The following is an 18,324-nucleotide window of genomic DNA, read 5'->3' on the forward strand; positions in this document are numbered from 1 at the left end:
TCTTACCTTATAGCTCTCGCTAGGATATCCAGCAAAACATTTAATACAAGTGGAATAAAGGGCATCTCTGCTTCACATTGATAAGGTTAATAATGCTTTTAGTTTCTCTTTAAGAGGAATGTTGGACATTCCTTTTTTATATGTCCTTAATCATATAAAAATTTCCCTTCTATACTTTTTTTGTTGAATGATTTAAACAGTTATGAGCATTTTATTTTTCAAAATGTCTTTTCTTGTAAATATGATTGTCTGATTTTTTTCCTTGTTTCAATTACGTGGTGAATTATGTTTTCTGATATTGAACTATCCTTACAAATCTTGTGTGAATATAACTTGGTCAGGATGTTTTTGTTTTAACCTATATTTCTGGATTCTGTTGGCTAGTGTTTTTTTCTCCTTCATTGTAATAGTTTTATTGACATATGGCTTACATGTCATACACTTCCATCGTTCAATTGTATTAAAAAAGAGGATTGTACAATCATCACTACAATCAATTCCAGAACATTTTCTTTCCTCTTGTATTTGTTATTAGTTCCTTATTTCCCTCTAACCTCCTGTCCCACCCCCATTAGGCACTTAATCTAGTTACTGTCTCCATAGCTTCACCCATTCCAGACATCATATACAGGAAAACATGAAAAATTAAATCAAATGAAAAGAGCAACAGCAATACTAAAATATACCATAGGGGGAAAAATCTCAATCACACGCAAAAAACAGGAATTATTAAAAACTACAAGTTTAAAATGGGTTAAAGGGAGAACAAATGATCAGATATCACAGTGTAACCAATGGATTTTGGGGTCCCACTGCTGTCCATTGCCTTCTGCAAATAAGCCATTCACAATTTAAACTCTGATACCATTCCATCCTTTGGATTTGGATATTACTTTTTTTCATCCTTGGAGCGCACAGGCTAGAGTGCTTCATCCATGTGGATTTAGTTGAAACCATACTTAGACGGCTGCTTGTGTGAAGGCAAGCCTGTAAGACCTTTGTGACACTTAAACACCAACTACTTTAGTCACAATCTTTGCTGTTGTGCCCTATCTTCAGTGATCTCTTCAGGAGGGGCAGTATCAAGCAGGTGTTGGCTAGGTTTTGTTGAAAATGTCTTCATCTTTTTTCATGAGGCATATTGGTCTGATGTCTTTTTTCAGTCATGTCTTTTCTGGCTATAACCCTATAATGCCGAATGCAACGTTTCATAACATTTAATTAAATGTAAATATATATATATATATATATATATATATATATATATATATATATATATATATATATATATATATATATATATATATATATTGATATCTATGAAAGTAAAGTATAAAAACATTTTTTTCCTGAAACTAAAACTTCAGGCGTTATAGGGCTAAGAGATTTCCCATTCTTTTCTATACTGTGGAACAGTTTGAGTAGAATTGGTGCCAACTCTTCTCTGAATGTTTGGTATAATGCACTAGTGAAACTATCTTGGCCCAGAATGTCCCCCACCCCCCAACTGGGAGTCTTTTTGGGCCACATTTCTTCTTTATTAGGTATCTGTTCAAGATTTCTATTTTAGTCTGTTAGTTTAGTTAGGTAATAGGTATCTAAACCTTTGTCCACACGTTCTAATTTTCTAATTTTGGGGGAGAGTACAGGTCTTTAGAACATTCTGTCCTTTTTTCTTTCCCTTGGTCCTGTTATGACATAGCCCATTTCATTTCTTTGTGTTACTTGCATCTTCTTCTTTTCCTTTGCTATGTATGCCAATGGTTTGTAGATTTTATTAATCCTCTGAAAAACAGACTCCTTTTTAATTTTTTCTATTGTGTTTCTTTGTTGTTTATTTCTGCTCTATTATCATTTCTTCCATTGACTGTAAGCTTATTTGACTATGTTTTCATAATTGAGATTTTGGTTCTTTTATGATTTGTGCTTTTGTTGATATAAATTGCCCTCTGAACACTGCATAACCAAATAATGTTTTCCTGTAGCATGTTCAGAATAAGGTTTCTTACAACTGCCACATTAGCAACTTGAATCTAGTCCTATAAATTTGTAATGAAGATAATAATATTAATACTTTTCCCATTGAGTACATATAGGAATTAACGAATTAATGTAAATAAAGAACTTAGAACAATTCTTAGCACAGTCTGTTAAATCCACTGCTATCCTGTCTATTCAGATTCTTAATAACCCTAGAAGACAGAGTATAACTGCTTCATAAGATTTCAGAGACTGTAAATCATTATGGGAGCAGATAGTCTCATCTTCCTCCCATGGAGTAGAAGGTGGGTTTGTATCACTGACCTTGGAGTTTAAGCTAATGCCTTGTAGTTAGTAACTTGATGTCTAACTCAAAGTACCACCAGACAACATAAAAGGGGTCAGTTAAATACATTCAATTTTAACTATTACTATTATTGCTAGTATTAGTAATAGTAAAAATTGAATGTATTTAACTGACCCCTATTATATTCTGATGAACCATTGAAATAAATCCTAGTCGAATCAACATTAATAAAATACCCTTTTTTCCCTTTTTGTTAAATTCTTGCATCCACTGCCTATACAGAATTCTCTCTGACCCTCGCCACCTAGAGCTAGATCAGAACTCATAAATTAGAAGATCACCATTCTCTGAGGTTCCCATGGCTGCTTAAGCCTTCAGATGTTAGCCTCCCATTTGAGATTCTGCGTGACATTCTCTCCTCTGACTTTCTGATTAAATTTCACTTGGTTTCTCTTCCTCCTCAGGACACCAGCTACAGAGTTTCAGTTCCCCTTCACTTCTGCCCTGCCAGCTCCCACTTCTCCCCCAATTTTAGCAATTTAATTCACAGAACTCATGGACAGTACTGTACTTTGGTTACAGATTTGCTACATGGGATACAAGGCAGCCGGGACCCATATAGCAAAGACACATAAGGTGAAACCTGAGAGGGTGCCATCTGTGATCTTCCTCTTCCCAGAGAGGGTGTGTCGCCCCCAGAAAGCAGATGTTTACACCAACCAGAGCTTCAATATCAAGAGCTTGTATTTGGTGGGTCTCATTTCAGAATGCACCCTCCAGCCTCTCTCCTCTCAGATGAAAGGTATCACATGGTGATTACCAAGTATCAAGCAGGAGGCCTCTCTGACCTGGCTGACGCCCACTCCATAACCACTAGATCACCTCACCTAACATTCATTAGGAGTGGTCTGGAGTCCATATCAAAAACAATTCCAAGATGTTTTTGAGATTTTTCTTGAAGGCACAAACAAAACTCAAACTCTTTGGGTAAAGTTAATGTCAAACCTCTAACATTGCAAACCGAAGCAGATAAATTGATTGATATTTAGGTGGATAGGACTAGTGGTCTCCCTTTAAAAATTCACAGATGTCTGCAAATATGTTTTTTGTTTTGTTTTCTGCATTAGAGTGGATAGCACCATGTAATTCTTTTGGACAACATTAATATCCTTTTTTGTGTGCAGCACAGAAAGAAAGGAATGCAGACCCTGTTTTTTTCTGGCAGTTGAATGAACATTCAGCTCATTTCAATTATGTCATTACATTAATATATAAAATAAGAGTTAGGATATATTCCTCTTCTGTTTCACGTCAGTTTGAATTTTGATCTTACAAATTATTGTTATCTGACTTTGCTACTTGAAGAGTCAATAATAGTGGAACGTTTACAAAATCACTTGGTCAGTAATAATTCATGAATTTGGCATCAAGGACTGATTTGAGATTAGTTAATACTCCTAACCCTTCTCTTCCTTCAAGACTGTTTTCTTAGTGAGAGCCAACAGAATACGGCAGAGATGAGAAAATAGGACAGTTATACGAGACCTGTTTGGTATTCATGCAAGGTATTTAGTTTCCAGGACTCTTGCAAATTTCAGTAGAGAGCTGGCCAAGCATTTTGAAAGGGTATCCGGCACTCAAATGGGTTTATGAATTTGGGGAGAGGGAGGTTTTCTTTTGAATATGAGATAGATTAAATTTTCCATTCTAAAGATGTTATACAATTAAAGTCACTTGGCAATGTTCAGAGTATACACTCAGCCTGAGATTCCAAGGTGTCTGGCTATAAAGTTGGGTCTTCCTCCCTTCCTCCCCACCCCCCAATCACACCCTTCATCCGTTTTTTTGGGATCATTTCCAGTTTTAGGGATAGATGTATTATTTTAAATAATAATGAACACTTTTCAGGATATTTTTAAACTATGAAGCAAATAAAATATCTTGCCTACATCCTCTTATTTAAACATCATTATTAACCCTATGAAATAGGTACATATTTTTAAAATCTCTGTTAAAAAAAGATCATACTAACTTAAACATTAAGACACTTTTGCATACACTCAGAGCACATAAGGATTTATGGTGAACACAAATGTGCCAAAATCTAAAGCTTAAAATAGTAAACCTTAAACTGCTTCCCAACCCCAAACAGTGCTAGCATTTATAGCACTAAGCAAGGAAAATCTATGTCTCTAAAAACTTTGGAAACATGATATAACCATTTCATGTTTATTTTATTTTTTTTAAAGTGTACCACTAGAACATATTTCAATTTCCATGTTGTTGACCTGACACTAGTCTGAATAATAGCATTTAAGGTCCCCTTTTCTTATTCATACTGATGGTTGAGGTACTGTAATTGATTCCGGTTAATGATCTTTCATTTGAAAAGGATTAAGTTGGTTTTAAAGGTTTACAATTGGTGGATTGCCACTTCTTCCTCCAGTTCCATTTTGTGTGAAGTTGGGATCATTGCAGATTTCCTTTCTGCTGGCAGCCCTCTTCCCCACCCTGTTGGCTCTTTCTCAGCCAAAGGCCATCGGCACTCCCAGGAAGGCCTTTTACTGTACATCCTCTGGGCTCTGTGGTGGTTAGTGCCGCCCAGTCAGTTCACACTCACCGAATGAGACACTCCCTTGACCTCTGCCATCCTCGAAGTTGTGGCTATTCTTGAGCCCATTGTTCAGCAGTTCTGTTGTTAGATTGAGCTTACCTTGGGTGCACACAATAATCACGACCAGTTGAGATTCCAAAGGAGTTTATTTGCTAGCTCGAACTAGGGCCTCCTCCGGGACCCAGCGTCCAAAGGGAATCAGCCCTGAGCTCTTTGTTCTCCAGGTTTTTATAGGGCCAGGTGCAAGGGGTGGGATAAGGGGCAGTCCAGGGTTGCTGTTCTTTAAACTTATTGGAGAAAACTTCTGGCTCCAGCATTGTCCAGCAGTGATTGGTGAGTTGGTTCGCACGTGCTTTCCTGATTGGTCGGTCACTGGTGGGCTGTCACTCGAACTCTATTGGCTAAGTTGTCATCAGGCGATGTGTCCCATTGGTTAGGTTGGATCAGGAGCTGTCAGGTGATGTGTCCCATTGGTTAGGTCGGATCAGGTGATGTCAGACGATGTCACATTGGTTAGGTGGATCAGGTTATGTGTTGCATCAGTGACTAGGAACTTGAAACTGAAAGGAGGCCTACCTCAAACCCCGGCTTTCATACAGCCTGTTTTAACTTTTCCTCTGCTGAGTCTAGCAGTTGCACACCCATGCCCCACACTGTCAGTACATAGCAGTTAGTGCCTTCCTCCTTTTTGTTGACCCTCTACAGCAGCTGTCAAACCGGCCACCCAGAGGCCTCATGTGGCCCCAAGGGAATTTCTTGTGGTCCGCGATGCTCTGAAATAAAATGAAAATAGAAAAAATGTTATGAAAAAAATAGCATTTAGGGAGATCGAGGCAATACTGCACACACAATTCCCTTGTCAACCCTTTAACTACTGAAGACGTGGCCCAGTGCCTTTCCCTGGGGCCTGTGGCCGTGTCTAAACACGCTGACTTGGTTCCGGCGACATTTGGAAGCAATAAGTCTGGCACGTACAGTGTCACATCATGTAAATAGACCCCAATAGTGGAAAGGTTAAAAAGAGCACTCTGGGCTGTGCTGTTATGAATCATACCCAGGGGCAGCGCTGGTTAACATGTTTAGAGGGAAGCCATTGTGATTGTGCATCACGTTTGTCAGCTGTCCAACACTTGGTGTTTTTTTATTAGTTACTTTGTTATATTTCCAGTCACAACATAAGAAGTGAAAACTAGTAGGAGGAAAGCATTGACAAGTTTCGGGTAAAAATGTTTTATAAATTTATAATAGTTTTGGGCAATTTTAGTTTTATAAATACATTAAATAAAATAAATGTTTAAACAAAAGCAATTATATAGTGTTTTAATTATCCTATCCATAATCCTGAATCCTCACATGAAAATATGAATTTAACAAAATGTGTAATGTGAGGTGACCCACGTGAATCTTGCCCGTTTCACCAAATGGCCCGCGTTTTCATTGATTTTGACACCCCTGCTCTACAGTGTCCTTCATCAGGGCCTGGCGTCTTCAGAAAAAACACTGTTCTATCTTCTCTCTGCATATCAAAGGTTTCTAATGGACTTGCCTCCAGTCCTAGTGGCATATCCTTCATATATTCCAATTTGTCAGAATATTTGCTCAGCACACCAAGTGAAAAAGCACGGTGAAAGGATAACATTCACTCTTTAGTAAGGTTAAGTGCTTTGCTTTATGAAATCCCTTTAGGACCAGATAGTGCAGTGAGCTACTAATCAACAGGTCAGTAGTTTGAAACCACCTGCCACTCCTCTGAAGAAAGATGGGACTGTCTACTGTCAAAATGGCCAGTTTCAGAAACCCACAGTGGCAGTTCTGCTCTGCCCTGTGGGGTCTCTAAGACTCTCAAACAACTTGATAGCAGTGAGGTTTTTGTCTTTGTTATAATCTCCTTGTCTCACCGTGCACTGGCAGTCCTGGATGCTGCCATATGGAGGACCAAAATAATTATACATGAGAAGTGATCATTTTAAATTTTTATTAAGAAAGTGAAGAAAAGACTATCACACAATCATATCTTTGATCACCTAATTAATGATGTAAGTTATATTCTTACACACCCGCCCTGGGTGACACCATCATTAGCCGAGTGTGGGACTAAATGGAGGAACTGACAGATTGGTGTTAGAATGTTCCCTTTCTTGTTGGAGACTCAGATTAGGTTCCTGCCAAATACCTCGCGTGCAGTGGATGCCTACAACTTGGTCTGATGAACAGGCCTAGGGCCCTACTTTGGAAAACTAGCCAATAAAACCTTATGAGTCACAATGATTTGCTCTGAGATGATATAATTATGGGGATGACACATAACCAGGCAATATTTTATTGTTATATGTAAAAAGGTTGCTATTAGCAGGGCCCACCTAATGAGGGTTAACATTATTAAATGAGCATTTTTGACCCTTTCTCTTTGGTTCAGGTAGTCATTGCTGAAAATGTGTTTATTAGAAAACTGATCTCCGCAAGCTGGACTAAACGATAGATTTGAAAGGCCTATAGTAGACTCAGTTATATTCCTGGCAAACAATCCTTTTTTTTTAATTGTTAGTGAGTCAGATGATAAAACATTGCAAATATGCTGTATGTTTCTCAAGAAACGCTTTGATTTAATACTTGGCATTTTTGAAGGAGTGATAGAAAGAAAACTCACATACTCTGAAGCCAGGAAGATAAATTGTTATGTTTTATGAAAACCAGTTTGCCAGTGTTTGTTTTAAAACTTTTTTTTTGCCTCAGTAACGCAATTTCTAAAAATTTAACCTTAGGTAGTATGCAGAAGAATATAATTGGGCTATACATACACAGAATAGAATTATGAAAACCTTTTTCCTTGACATTATAATAAAAATAGAATTAAATATTCACCAGTAGAAGAATGTTTCAATAAGCTTTTATGCAATTATATATCGGTACTATTAGCACTTTGGGGCCAGATAATCCTGTGTTATAGCAGACTTTCCTGTACATAGTACAATAGTTAGCAGCATTCCTGGTCTCTACCCATTCAACGCCAATATAATTCGATCTTCCAGTGTGCAAACCAAACGTGTCTACAGACTTGCTAACTATATCACAGAGGCTAAAGTCACCCTTTTTTGAGAACCACTGATTTATAGTAAACACGATTTCAAGTAGTTTTTAACTAATATTTAATAAGAGGAAATATTGGCCAAACGTGTTAAACAAAAGGGAAATAGTTTCTTCTTTTTTGTTCTCTTAAGTGAGTGAGCAAAGAGGACAAATTTTTAAAACAAAATTTTGAAAAAAATTAGGAGTTTGGAAAAAATTCAGTAAGGTTAAAACATTTTTTTTCGTGGTTTTGAGTTGGGAAGAGGCAGTAAATAAGGTTGTTGGGCCAGTTAGTTAGGGGTCTGTCAGTGCCGGAGGAAGTTCCTTAGATGGGTAGAGGATGAACTCGTGTTTGAGAGAGGGACTCAGAGGAGAGCTGTAGGCAAAGGGAACACTGATGGCTCAGGATTGTTGACAGTCATCCAACTGGCTTAGCCGTCTCCTGACAGGAAAGCATGTTTGTGTATTTCTGTATTCAAGGTGTTTCACTGCTCTGATCAGTTAGCTTAGCCTTCATGTGAGTAAGCTAAGATCTACTGTAGTCTGACTATTCAGGCCAGGAGAGGTATGTTCACATATGTTTTTCCTTTGTTTATCCACTGCTGTACACAAATTGTAAGTTGATGTGGCTAGATGTAATGTGCCTAGAGTTATTTTATATGGGAATTATTTGAAAACTATCCAATTAATGGCATGTTTTAAAATTAATATGCATTTGTATGCTATATTTTATGCTTATATAGAACCTGTACACTGACCATTCAAACAGAATAGAGGATACTACATGCCTTACTGTCAGGGGAAGCCACCCCCTAACACATCATTACAGGTCCGGTAGGCGCAATTGTACAGCGATAATAAGTAAAGATCATAGTAAAGTTATAGAGAGCATGAGAGATAGAAGAAAAGTATTGAAATAAATGGAGTCAGACACAATCATGGTAGCATGCTCACCTCAGCCCTGCTTGGTGGTCCACGTGGAGAGATTGAATGCTAGCCCAGGCTTTTGTCTTCTCTGGGGACATGCAAGCCCCCTAATTACAGGTGAGGATATATATCGCAGGAAGGGGTTGTGCTATAGGTAATACAGTAATGTGAGGGGAGTTCTAGGGAAATACATGCAATAGGAAGAGGAGGGATTGAGTATACATGTGACAAGATGGGCGGATCCTAGAGTCAGGATGGCAGCCTAACCTTGGTCATCCTTGGGCAAGTTTGAAGTCTCTGGTGTCTCCGACAAGGAAACAGACAACAACTATCCTTTTCAGAAGGGAGTGGGCCCTAGTTGTTGTGGGATAAACAGTGGTGACTGCTTGCTCTAGATGGCTGATAACCCTTAGGGAGAATGACCCCTGATCTATTCCTGATGACCTCTAAGTGTATAGTCATTCACAAACAGCTAAGTTTGGCATATATTTGGGGGAGACAGTTTGGGAGAAATCCTTCTGTTTTCCACCACTTACAATCAGTAAAGATGTCAGAGTTGTAGCCACTCACCATCCTGATGAAATCTTAATGCTGAATAAATAGTCTGAGAAGCTGGACTATATGGAGAAGGACTTGGCACAAGGATTAGAAAACAACTCAGTGATTGCCAAAGAAATGCAGACGATACAGCCTTGCTTGCTGAAAGTGAAGAGGAATTAAAGCACTTCCTGATGAAAATCAGTGACTGGAGCCTTTATTACTGATGATACTGCAATACAAACAAGATGAAAATCCTCACAACTGGACCAATAAATAATGTCATGATTAATAAAGAAAATAATAACATTGTTAAGGATTTCATTTTAATTGTATTTTGCTTTCCAGTTTCCAATAACTACCAATGAATTCTGATTGTATGTTTGATCAATTTCCAGCTTAAATTGTTGGTAGAATTCTTCAATTTCTTCATCACTAGTTTTTGTAGTTTGTGTATTAATTTGAATAATAGTTGTATTGATTGAATTTCCTTGAAGGATGATAGATATAATCCTATTACATCAGGACGGATTTAGCAAGACTCTTTCTGACAATGAATACCACACCATTTGTCTTGATTTTGTTATTTCTGGCATATTGAATCTTATGATTTTCTAATTCAGAATGGCTAATATCAGTCCATTTCAGCTCATTAATTCCTTGGATATCGTTCTTCCTGCATTCCATTTCTATTTTGACCACTTCCAAGTTTTCTAAATGCATACTTCACACATTCCAGGTTCTGATCATTAGAAGATGTTTTGCAGCGGTTTCTCTTTGGCTGGAGTAGTGCCCCATTAACAAATGGAGGTGCTAAAGGCTCCACTCCCCTAGGCATTATCCCACGCATGTCACTACGGTCTTCCCCCCCCCCCCAACAAATGGTCTCTTCCTCAGCCCCCAGACCCGAGGGGCCATTCTCCAGCAGTGTCTCCAACAATGTTCTCCTTCCTTGGGTTAGGCTTTGACAATGCAGGAAAGACATGCATCAGGACTGTATCCTCTCATCATATTTGTTCCATCTGTATGCTGAACAAATCATCGGAGAAGGTGTTCACTCTACAGAAGAATGGAACATCAGGATTGGAAGAAAGTTTGTTAACAACTTGCATTCTGAAGACACCACCCTGCTTGCTGAAAGTGAGGAGGAACTGAAGCGCTTGAAGATGAACATCCAGAATTATGGCCTTCAGTTTGAATTTCAACACAGTGTAAGGAATACCAAGATCCTCACACTGGATCAATAGGTCACATCATGATAAATTGAGAAAAGATTGAAGTGATCAAGGTGTTTTTTTCACTTGGATCTGTAAGGTCTCTCTCTCCGGGACTAGATTTCAGCCTCGGTCCTTGGCTCCACATGAGAAAGATTTCATGCCGAAGCCAGGCTCGTGATCCAAGTGAATTTAATGAAAGTTCAAAGAAGCATCAGGTTTTACGCGGCACCCATAGGATTCCTTTGACCATGCGGCCTGGCAGACTGCTCTGAGACACGCAAGGATCTCTCCCCTCCCATGAAGACGACCAGACCACACAAGCAAGCAAAGCCCCTCTTCCTTCCGGTCCCTGCCTTTTCAAGGGTTCCTGGGGGAGGCGTGGTGAACGACCCCAGGTCGATCCCATTGGCTGAATTGCAGTCATCTGGCCCAGGTGGGCTGCTCCAGGTGTAACACCCATCGGACAGCTTTGTCCTATGCTGGCTCTCCTGGGCATGCGTAAATGGACTTCCCAATTCCCTAGGCTAAGCAACCTAACAGATCCATAATCAATATTCATGGAAGCAGCAGTCAAGAGATCAAAAGACCTATTGCATTAGGTAAATCAGCTGCACAAGACCTCTTGGGGGTATTAAAGAGCAAGGATGTTAATTTGAGGACTAAGCTGTGCCTGACCCAAGCCATGGTATTCTCCATTGCATCATATGCATGTTGTATTTTGGATATCAAATAAGGGAGACTATAGTGTGAACTGCTAAAAGGACAAATCAATTATGTTGTCCTTGTTGGAAGAAGTATCGTCAGAATGAATAAATTGTCAGGAGACTAGTCCCTGGGGAAGGACATCATGTTTGCTGAAATGAATGAAGGGCAGCAAAAATGGGGAGGCTCACAAGGACATGGACTGACACAGTGGCTGCATCAATGGGCTCAGGCATAGGAACAATTGTGAGGATGATGCAGGACAGTACAGTGTTTTGTTCTGTTGTGCATGAGGACAGTGCGAGCCGGACCCCACTGAATTCACCTAACAACATCCAGCCCATTTCCAAGCCTCCTAATGTTCTGTTCAGTGTATTATTCCTGCTAGTTGACAAACAAGCTAGTGTTTTTGTATAATGTCCAGATCAGCAAAAATTTATTCTAGGTTTTGTCCATATTCCTCACTCTCTCTTAATTACTATCATTCTGTACTTTTCCTTTATCATCCTGACCCATCACTGCCATTCAGAGTACTTTCACTCTTTCATTGTATTAAAATAATATTCTTCTTAAAAGTAAAATTGTTAACTGAAATGCAAATCCTGATCTATCATTCTAATTCCTGTGTACATACTTTCAATATGAGGCAGAACTTGATTGTAGTGCTTCAGTCAAATAGAATTTCCCTTTATTTAACCAATTGCCCCAGTATAGGCAATGCCTATGATTCAACTTAGTGCTTTTTAACAGTTAGCCTTAATCTTACTAATTGAAATAGTAATAGAAATCTGCCCAAACTGCTATGCCTAATATCAGCTTAAATCCACAGCTTGTCTATAGGGATAACCTTTTTGTAGCTAGAAAATATTCACAATATTGCATACCAATGTGTAGTGTATGCTTTTGTACTGGGTTCGAAAGGCTCCTGGACAGCAAGCATCACTTCTTACTGTTTTTAACCTGTGGCTAGTCTAAATAACGAATATGTTTTTGTTTAAAACATCTATTAGGCTTTAGAATAATCTTTATTAATCCAGTCTGCTGTTACAAGAAGACTGCTGAGCTATGATAATTTACACAGCAGGAGCAATGGAATATCTTCTATTTAGTTCTACCCCAGAATGCTTCCCTTTTGTATTACTTTGCAAATCATGCCAGAACCTTCCATGATATCATTATAAATACAGTAAGATCTTTTAACACTCTTATAGTCAAAAACATCATTTTATTAAAAGGTGAACAAGATGAAAAGTTATTAAACTGCAGTTAGCTTTAAAAAGATATATGTGCATCAGATCTCTATTTTTAATTGCTGATGTTTTTCTTTATGCAGCCAGAACTCCTCATTTTCTACGGATTCAGAATGTGGAAGTGAATGCTGGCCAGTTTGCCACCTTCCAGTGCAGTGCCATTGGCAGGACTGTGGCTGGAGACAGGCTATGGTTGCAGGTATAGTAACTCCTGTCTGGATTCCCTGAAATTCACAGTGAGAACACAGGCACCTTTGGTGGGAGACTGGAGAAATAGATTCACTCTCAGGCTACTTTTTAAAGACTGATGCCATTAGGTAGTTTTCTAGGGCCCTTTCCTTCATTAACACATGGTCAAAACACTAAGAGTTTTACTTAAGGTAATTGTATTTGTTCACAGATCTTAATTAAATATTTTGGGGTTTTCCATTGTTTCCGGGTATCCAGCTTGTATTAACAATCTAGTTATCAAATTATATTTACAGCAATATGTTAAAATACAAACATAATATTCTTTAATCTTCTCCTTGAGCACAATAAAAAATGAACAATAAACTTACAGTATATTTTGTAATTTGAATTTATAGGTCAATAAACCAAGACATGTGTTTCATGAGTAGTGAAAATGGCTAACATTCTTGGTTGCTAACCAAAAGGTTAGAGGTTTAAGACCCACCAGAGGAACCTTAGAAGAAGACCTGGCTATTATTTCCTATATACTAGGCATTGAAATTCCTATGGAGTTCAGTTCTGCTCTCATATATGTGGGTTATCATGAGTCAGAATTAACTGCATTGCAGCTAGTTTACTTGTTGTTGTATTGTTTTAGAACTGTTTTAAGTCTTAGTATGCTTTATAATCACACTTATCTTTTATTTTTAAGCACTGTAGTGTACTTTTAATGTAAGCATTTACAATAACTTGTATGAGTTGTTTGGTAATCTTTTGATATGCTATGGTACTTACATAATCTGGTGTCAATTTGGGACTTGAGAGGAGAAGCCACAGAGGCCTACCCTGATGCAACCTGGGTGCTGGAGAAGCCACATGGAGACCTCTGCCTGCATTGAGATGCTTACACCACCACTGGATCCACAAGACTTCCCACCCACTAGCCTGTCATCTTCCCACATTTGGTGTCATTGTGTGTGTTTCTTGAGTCAGAAGAGGGCTTTATAGTTTGGTATCTCACATATAGGCTAATAATCATACTTATGAACTTGATCTCTACTGGGCTGGAATGTTTTCTCAATATTCAATTGCTCTTGTATATAAACCTCTTTCTTATACACATATGAGTCTCCCTGGATTTGTTTCTCTAGTCTACCCAGACGAACACAAAGAACATCACACATATTACATGTATATTTTTCCTAGAAATGAGTTTTGTAGATTTGACTGCACTAATTCTGTGATGCAAACAGTAGAGTTAAGTTTGCAGCCCTTTCTCATTTCCAGCTAGAATTCCAGCACTTCCATATGCTTTATGATTCATTTGTTTCTCCCACTTCTTGTCTTATTTCCCCAGTTTTTGTTTTGTTTTGTCCTCGTAAGCATTAATCTGCAAGCTGCTCATTGTTCATTTTGATTAGTGTTCTCTCGTGTCTTTCTTTCCTTAGAGCTTCTAAGATTTAGTTTTAAAATAACTACCCAGTTTGGTATTTCTTCCTGGGAAATACGCATTCTTCCTGTCATCAAGTCAATTCTGACTCATAATGACCCTGTAGTAGACCTACTAGATATTCAACAATCCCTCTGCATGTGAAGCCCCAGTTTAAGAATGATTTGTGGGGTTTAAACATTAAGCTGTCCCACAGTCCTTAGGGTCTGACTTTATTTTCTCTTTTTATCCCACTTTGCAGTTGTTTTACATTCTTGATCTAAAGGACTGATTTTTTTTCCCATTCAGAGATTGATAGTAGATTGAGCATTGGCTACCTATGATGAATTATGACCATCCTGTCATTTCACAGCATTTTTACAAAGCAATAGCTACCTTATAAAAATATTTTTATTTTCATATTCTTTTAACTCTAGAAATCTTATTTTTTCAGAGAAAAATTTTTGCTACAGATATTTGCGTTACTATAACTTGAAAGTATACAATGTAAAGTCTCTATTGTTAGGTCAAATGGAGTCATGTTAGATATCCCCCAACTTGAGGCAACTTGAGGAGTCATGTTAGATATCCCCCAACTCAAGGCAACTTGAGCTGAAAGTTCATTTGTTTTGTCTCTGTACACGTCTCCAAATAGGCAGGTACTTGCTTAACATTCAGCACTTCCTTGGAGCTAGAGCATTTTGACTCTTTACTATTACAAAGAAAGACTTTGCTTTATAGAAAATTATTATGTAGGAAGAAAGCTAATTACTATTTTGATATAAAGGTTTAAAAGAAGACTCTCCACTCTGATTCCACTGTCGAGCCACCTAGGACATTTTATAAATATATCTAGTCCATACTCCCAGATTCGATTTAATTGGTGTGGGATGAGGCGAACATTTTATTAGTCTCCAGGTGATTTAAGTGTACCCCCAGGAGTTAAAATTAATGCTGTGAATCAGAGTACAGCATATGTTCCATGTTAGAAAAGAAAGAGGAAGATAGAAAGTATGACTTGGGCCTGTATTCTGTAGTCTCATATGGCTGCCAGGTTGAACTTCTAGTGTTGGTATTCCTTGCCATGGAGTTAGCTTTGACTCTTGGTAACTTTACAAATAGCAGAACAAACTGTTCAAGCTTCAATATCATTAGCATATTTGAATTCATTGTGGTGATTGTATCATTCCATCCCATTAGGTCTTACTTCATTTATATTGACTTTCTAGTTTGTAAATATTGTGCCCTTGCTTTAGCAATGACTGTTCCAGAGATATGTCCAAAGTAAGTGAACCATAGTCTCATAATCCTTGCTTCTGGTTGTATTTTATTCTAAGAATACTATGCTTGTTTTTCTCCTGGTATTTTTAATATTCTTCTGTAACTCCACAGTTTGAATAGATCTGTTACTCCTCTATCCTTGAGTTCTTTCGCAGATTTGCATAACACAATGTCATTTATTTCATAAGTACTTGGTCTCTTTTCATTCATTTAAAAAAACTTGTTGTTCTATTAAACTGAACGTGTTTTTATTATTAGGCACAGTCTACTCGGTTTTGATTTACAGCATGAGACCCCATGTGCAACAGAGCCAAACACTGCTTGGTGCTTTACTATCCCCCCTCTCTCATATGGTTGAAGCCTTTGTTGCGGTCACGGTGTCAATTAATCACAAGAGAATTTTCTCTGTTTTACAGACCTTCTGCTTTACAAACTATGATGTTCTTTTATAAGGAGAGGCCCCTCCTGGTAAAATATTCAGAGTAGATGAGATAAAATCACCCCATCTTCTAAGGAGCATTCTTGCTATACTTCTTCCAAGTCAGATTTGTTCCTTCTTCTGGAAGTCCATGAAATATTGAATAATCTTCACCAACATGATAAGACAAAGTCATCGCTTTTTCAGTAATTTTATTTATTGTCCACCTTTCAGGTGCACATGATGCAATTGACATTACTATGCATTGTGTTAGGCCCACCTTTGTCTTCAAGGTGACATCTTTGCACTTTGACATTTTATAGAATAATTGCAGCAGATTCCCCCAGTACAACCTGTTGCTTGATTTCATGACAGCTGCCTCTCTGTGTGTTAACATGGAGTCAAATAAATTGAAGTCTTTAAATATTTCCTGTTATTCAAAACATCAACATTTCTTTGTTTGTTGTAATGTCGCATTTTCATTGGTGAAACTTTTTGTTTTGTTGTGAAGATTTTTGTTTTAATTATATTGAGGTGTAATCTGTATCGGAGTATTTGATCTTTATCAATGAGCAGATGAATAACGTTGCTAAACTGAGTTCACGATTGACACATTTGTGCTTTTACTTCTTAGACTGACAGGTCTTGTCATTCTTGCCAGGAACGACTGTACACATTGCCCTCTTGCTCCCCAGAGTGTGTCGTGAAGATGATGATCCAGAGGGAACTCTAGTCTCTTTGAATTGCTCAATGAGGCATGGCTGTTCAGGAATTAGAGCAGTGCATGCTTTGTGAATTGGGGTTATTTAGGATGGCTTTACCATTCAGTAAGTAATTCCCTCTGCATAGACAGACATCTTTTGAGGAGATTCATTTTATTAATGGCATAGAAACAAAACTTGTTCCTTTACTCTGAAAGATTATTTTTATTTACCTGTATGTAGACAGTGAAGATTTCCATTAGATACTGATTTCACAGAACTATTTGTACCCTCTTAAATGGCCTTTGGTCTAGAAGAGGTGTGTGAAGGAGAAAACTTGTAATGGTGGAACTGGATTATATCTAGCTTATACTAAAATTATCTAGGTCTCTCTTACCCAGAAGTATGAATATGGAATTTCTTCATTCATTCTCTAATGCTATAGTACTTTCAAGTTGCTTTTTTCCATGCCAAAATTATCCATTTTTGAGATCCAGGTAGAAAATAAGAGTGAGGAAAGTATATATTTAGATTTTTATGTAATTTGAATTTTCTAATAGGAAGCCAAGACTTTATATTAATAATAGACCTTTTATTTGGAGGATCAATGTTTTTGAGCATAATCATTCACAGGAACTTATGTTACTTTTTGTACCACAAGCATTTTGTACAAACTATATTTCCAGGGCAATACTCTTTGGTATTACATCTATTATATAGATGGGAGGAATTCCCCATGTCAAGCAAATTCTGAATGACCTTGCTGCTCACCAAAGGGTTGGTGGTTTACGTCCACTAAGGATTCTTGGGACAAGGCATGATGATCTGCTCTGGAGAAATCAGCCTTTGATACTCCTTAAGGATCATAGCTTTACTCTAACATACCGGTGAGACTGCTATGATTTGCAACCTACTTGGGAGCAAAACAGTTTTTAATAGTTGAAGAGTTTGTAGTTATTGTTGCTAGGTGCCATCGATTCAGCTCTAACCCATAGGGACCTTATACACAATAGAATAAAACATTGCACGTCCCTGCACCATCCTCACAATTGTTCTTATGCCTGTGCCCATTGATGCAGCTCCTGTGTCAACCCATCTTGTTGAGGTCCGTCCTTGTTTCTGCTGCCCTTCCACTTTTCCAAACATGATATGCTTCCCCTGGTACTGGTCTCTCCTGACAGTATGTACAGTTTACATAAGATGGAGTCTTGCTGTATTTACCTCTAAAGAGGACTCTGGGCTTATTTCTTCCAACACAGATCAGTTTGTCCTTTCAGCAGTCCATGGTACTTTCAATATTCTTCTCCCACACTACCGTTCAGATGCATCCATTCTCCTATGGTCTTCCTTATTCGTTGTCCAACTTTCACATGCATAGGATGCAATGTAGAATACCAAAATTAGGGTCAAGCCAAGTTTAGTGCCCAAAGTAACATCTGTGTTCTTCAATACTCTAAAGAGGTCTTGTGCTACAGATTATCTTATGTCTCTTGATATGATGACTGATGCTTCCATGAGCATTGATTGTTGATCCAATTAAGAAAAATTCCTTGACAATGTCCATCTTTTCTCCATTTATCATGGTATGACTTATTGTCTGGTTGCAATGATTTTGGTCTTCCTTGGATTTAGTTATAATTCATACTGAAGGCTACAGTCCTTGATGTTCATCGGCAAGTTCTTCAATTTCTCCTCATGTTCAGCAAGAAAAGCCATGTCATTTT

General features: G+C 38.0%; 1 protein-coding gene across 7 annotated transcripts in view; it reads left to right on the forward strand.

The window, feature by feature from the left end:
* PTPRM (protein tyrosine phosphatase receptor type M) overlaps positions 1-18,324 on the forward strand; it is a 901,381-nt gene that overhangs the window by 350,176 nt on the left and 532,881 nt on the right. For all 7 annotated transcript variants that reach the window (XM_075533118.1, XM_075533119.1, XM_075533122.1 and 4 more), the window contains one exon: positions 12,684-12,799. In XM_075533118.1, coding sequence (XP_075389233.1) covers positions 12,684-12,799 — 116 coding nt within the window. The remainder of the gene's footprint in view (positions 1-12,683; positions 12,800-18,324) is intronic.

This window comes from Tenrec ecaudatus, chromosome 15 (genome assembly GCF_050624435.1).
Source record: "Tenrec ecaudatus isolate mTenEca1 chromosome 15, mTenEca1.hap1, whole genome shotgun sequence".
Taxonomy (NCBI): domain Eukaryota; kingdom Metazoa; phylum Chordata; class Mammalia; order Afrosoricida; family Tenrecidae; genus Tenrec; species Tenrec ecaudatus.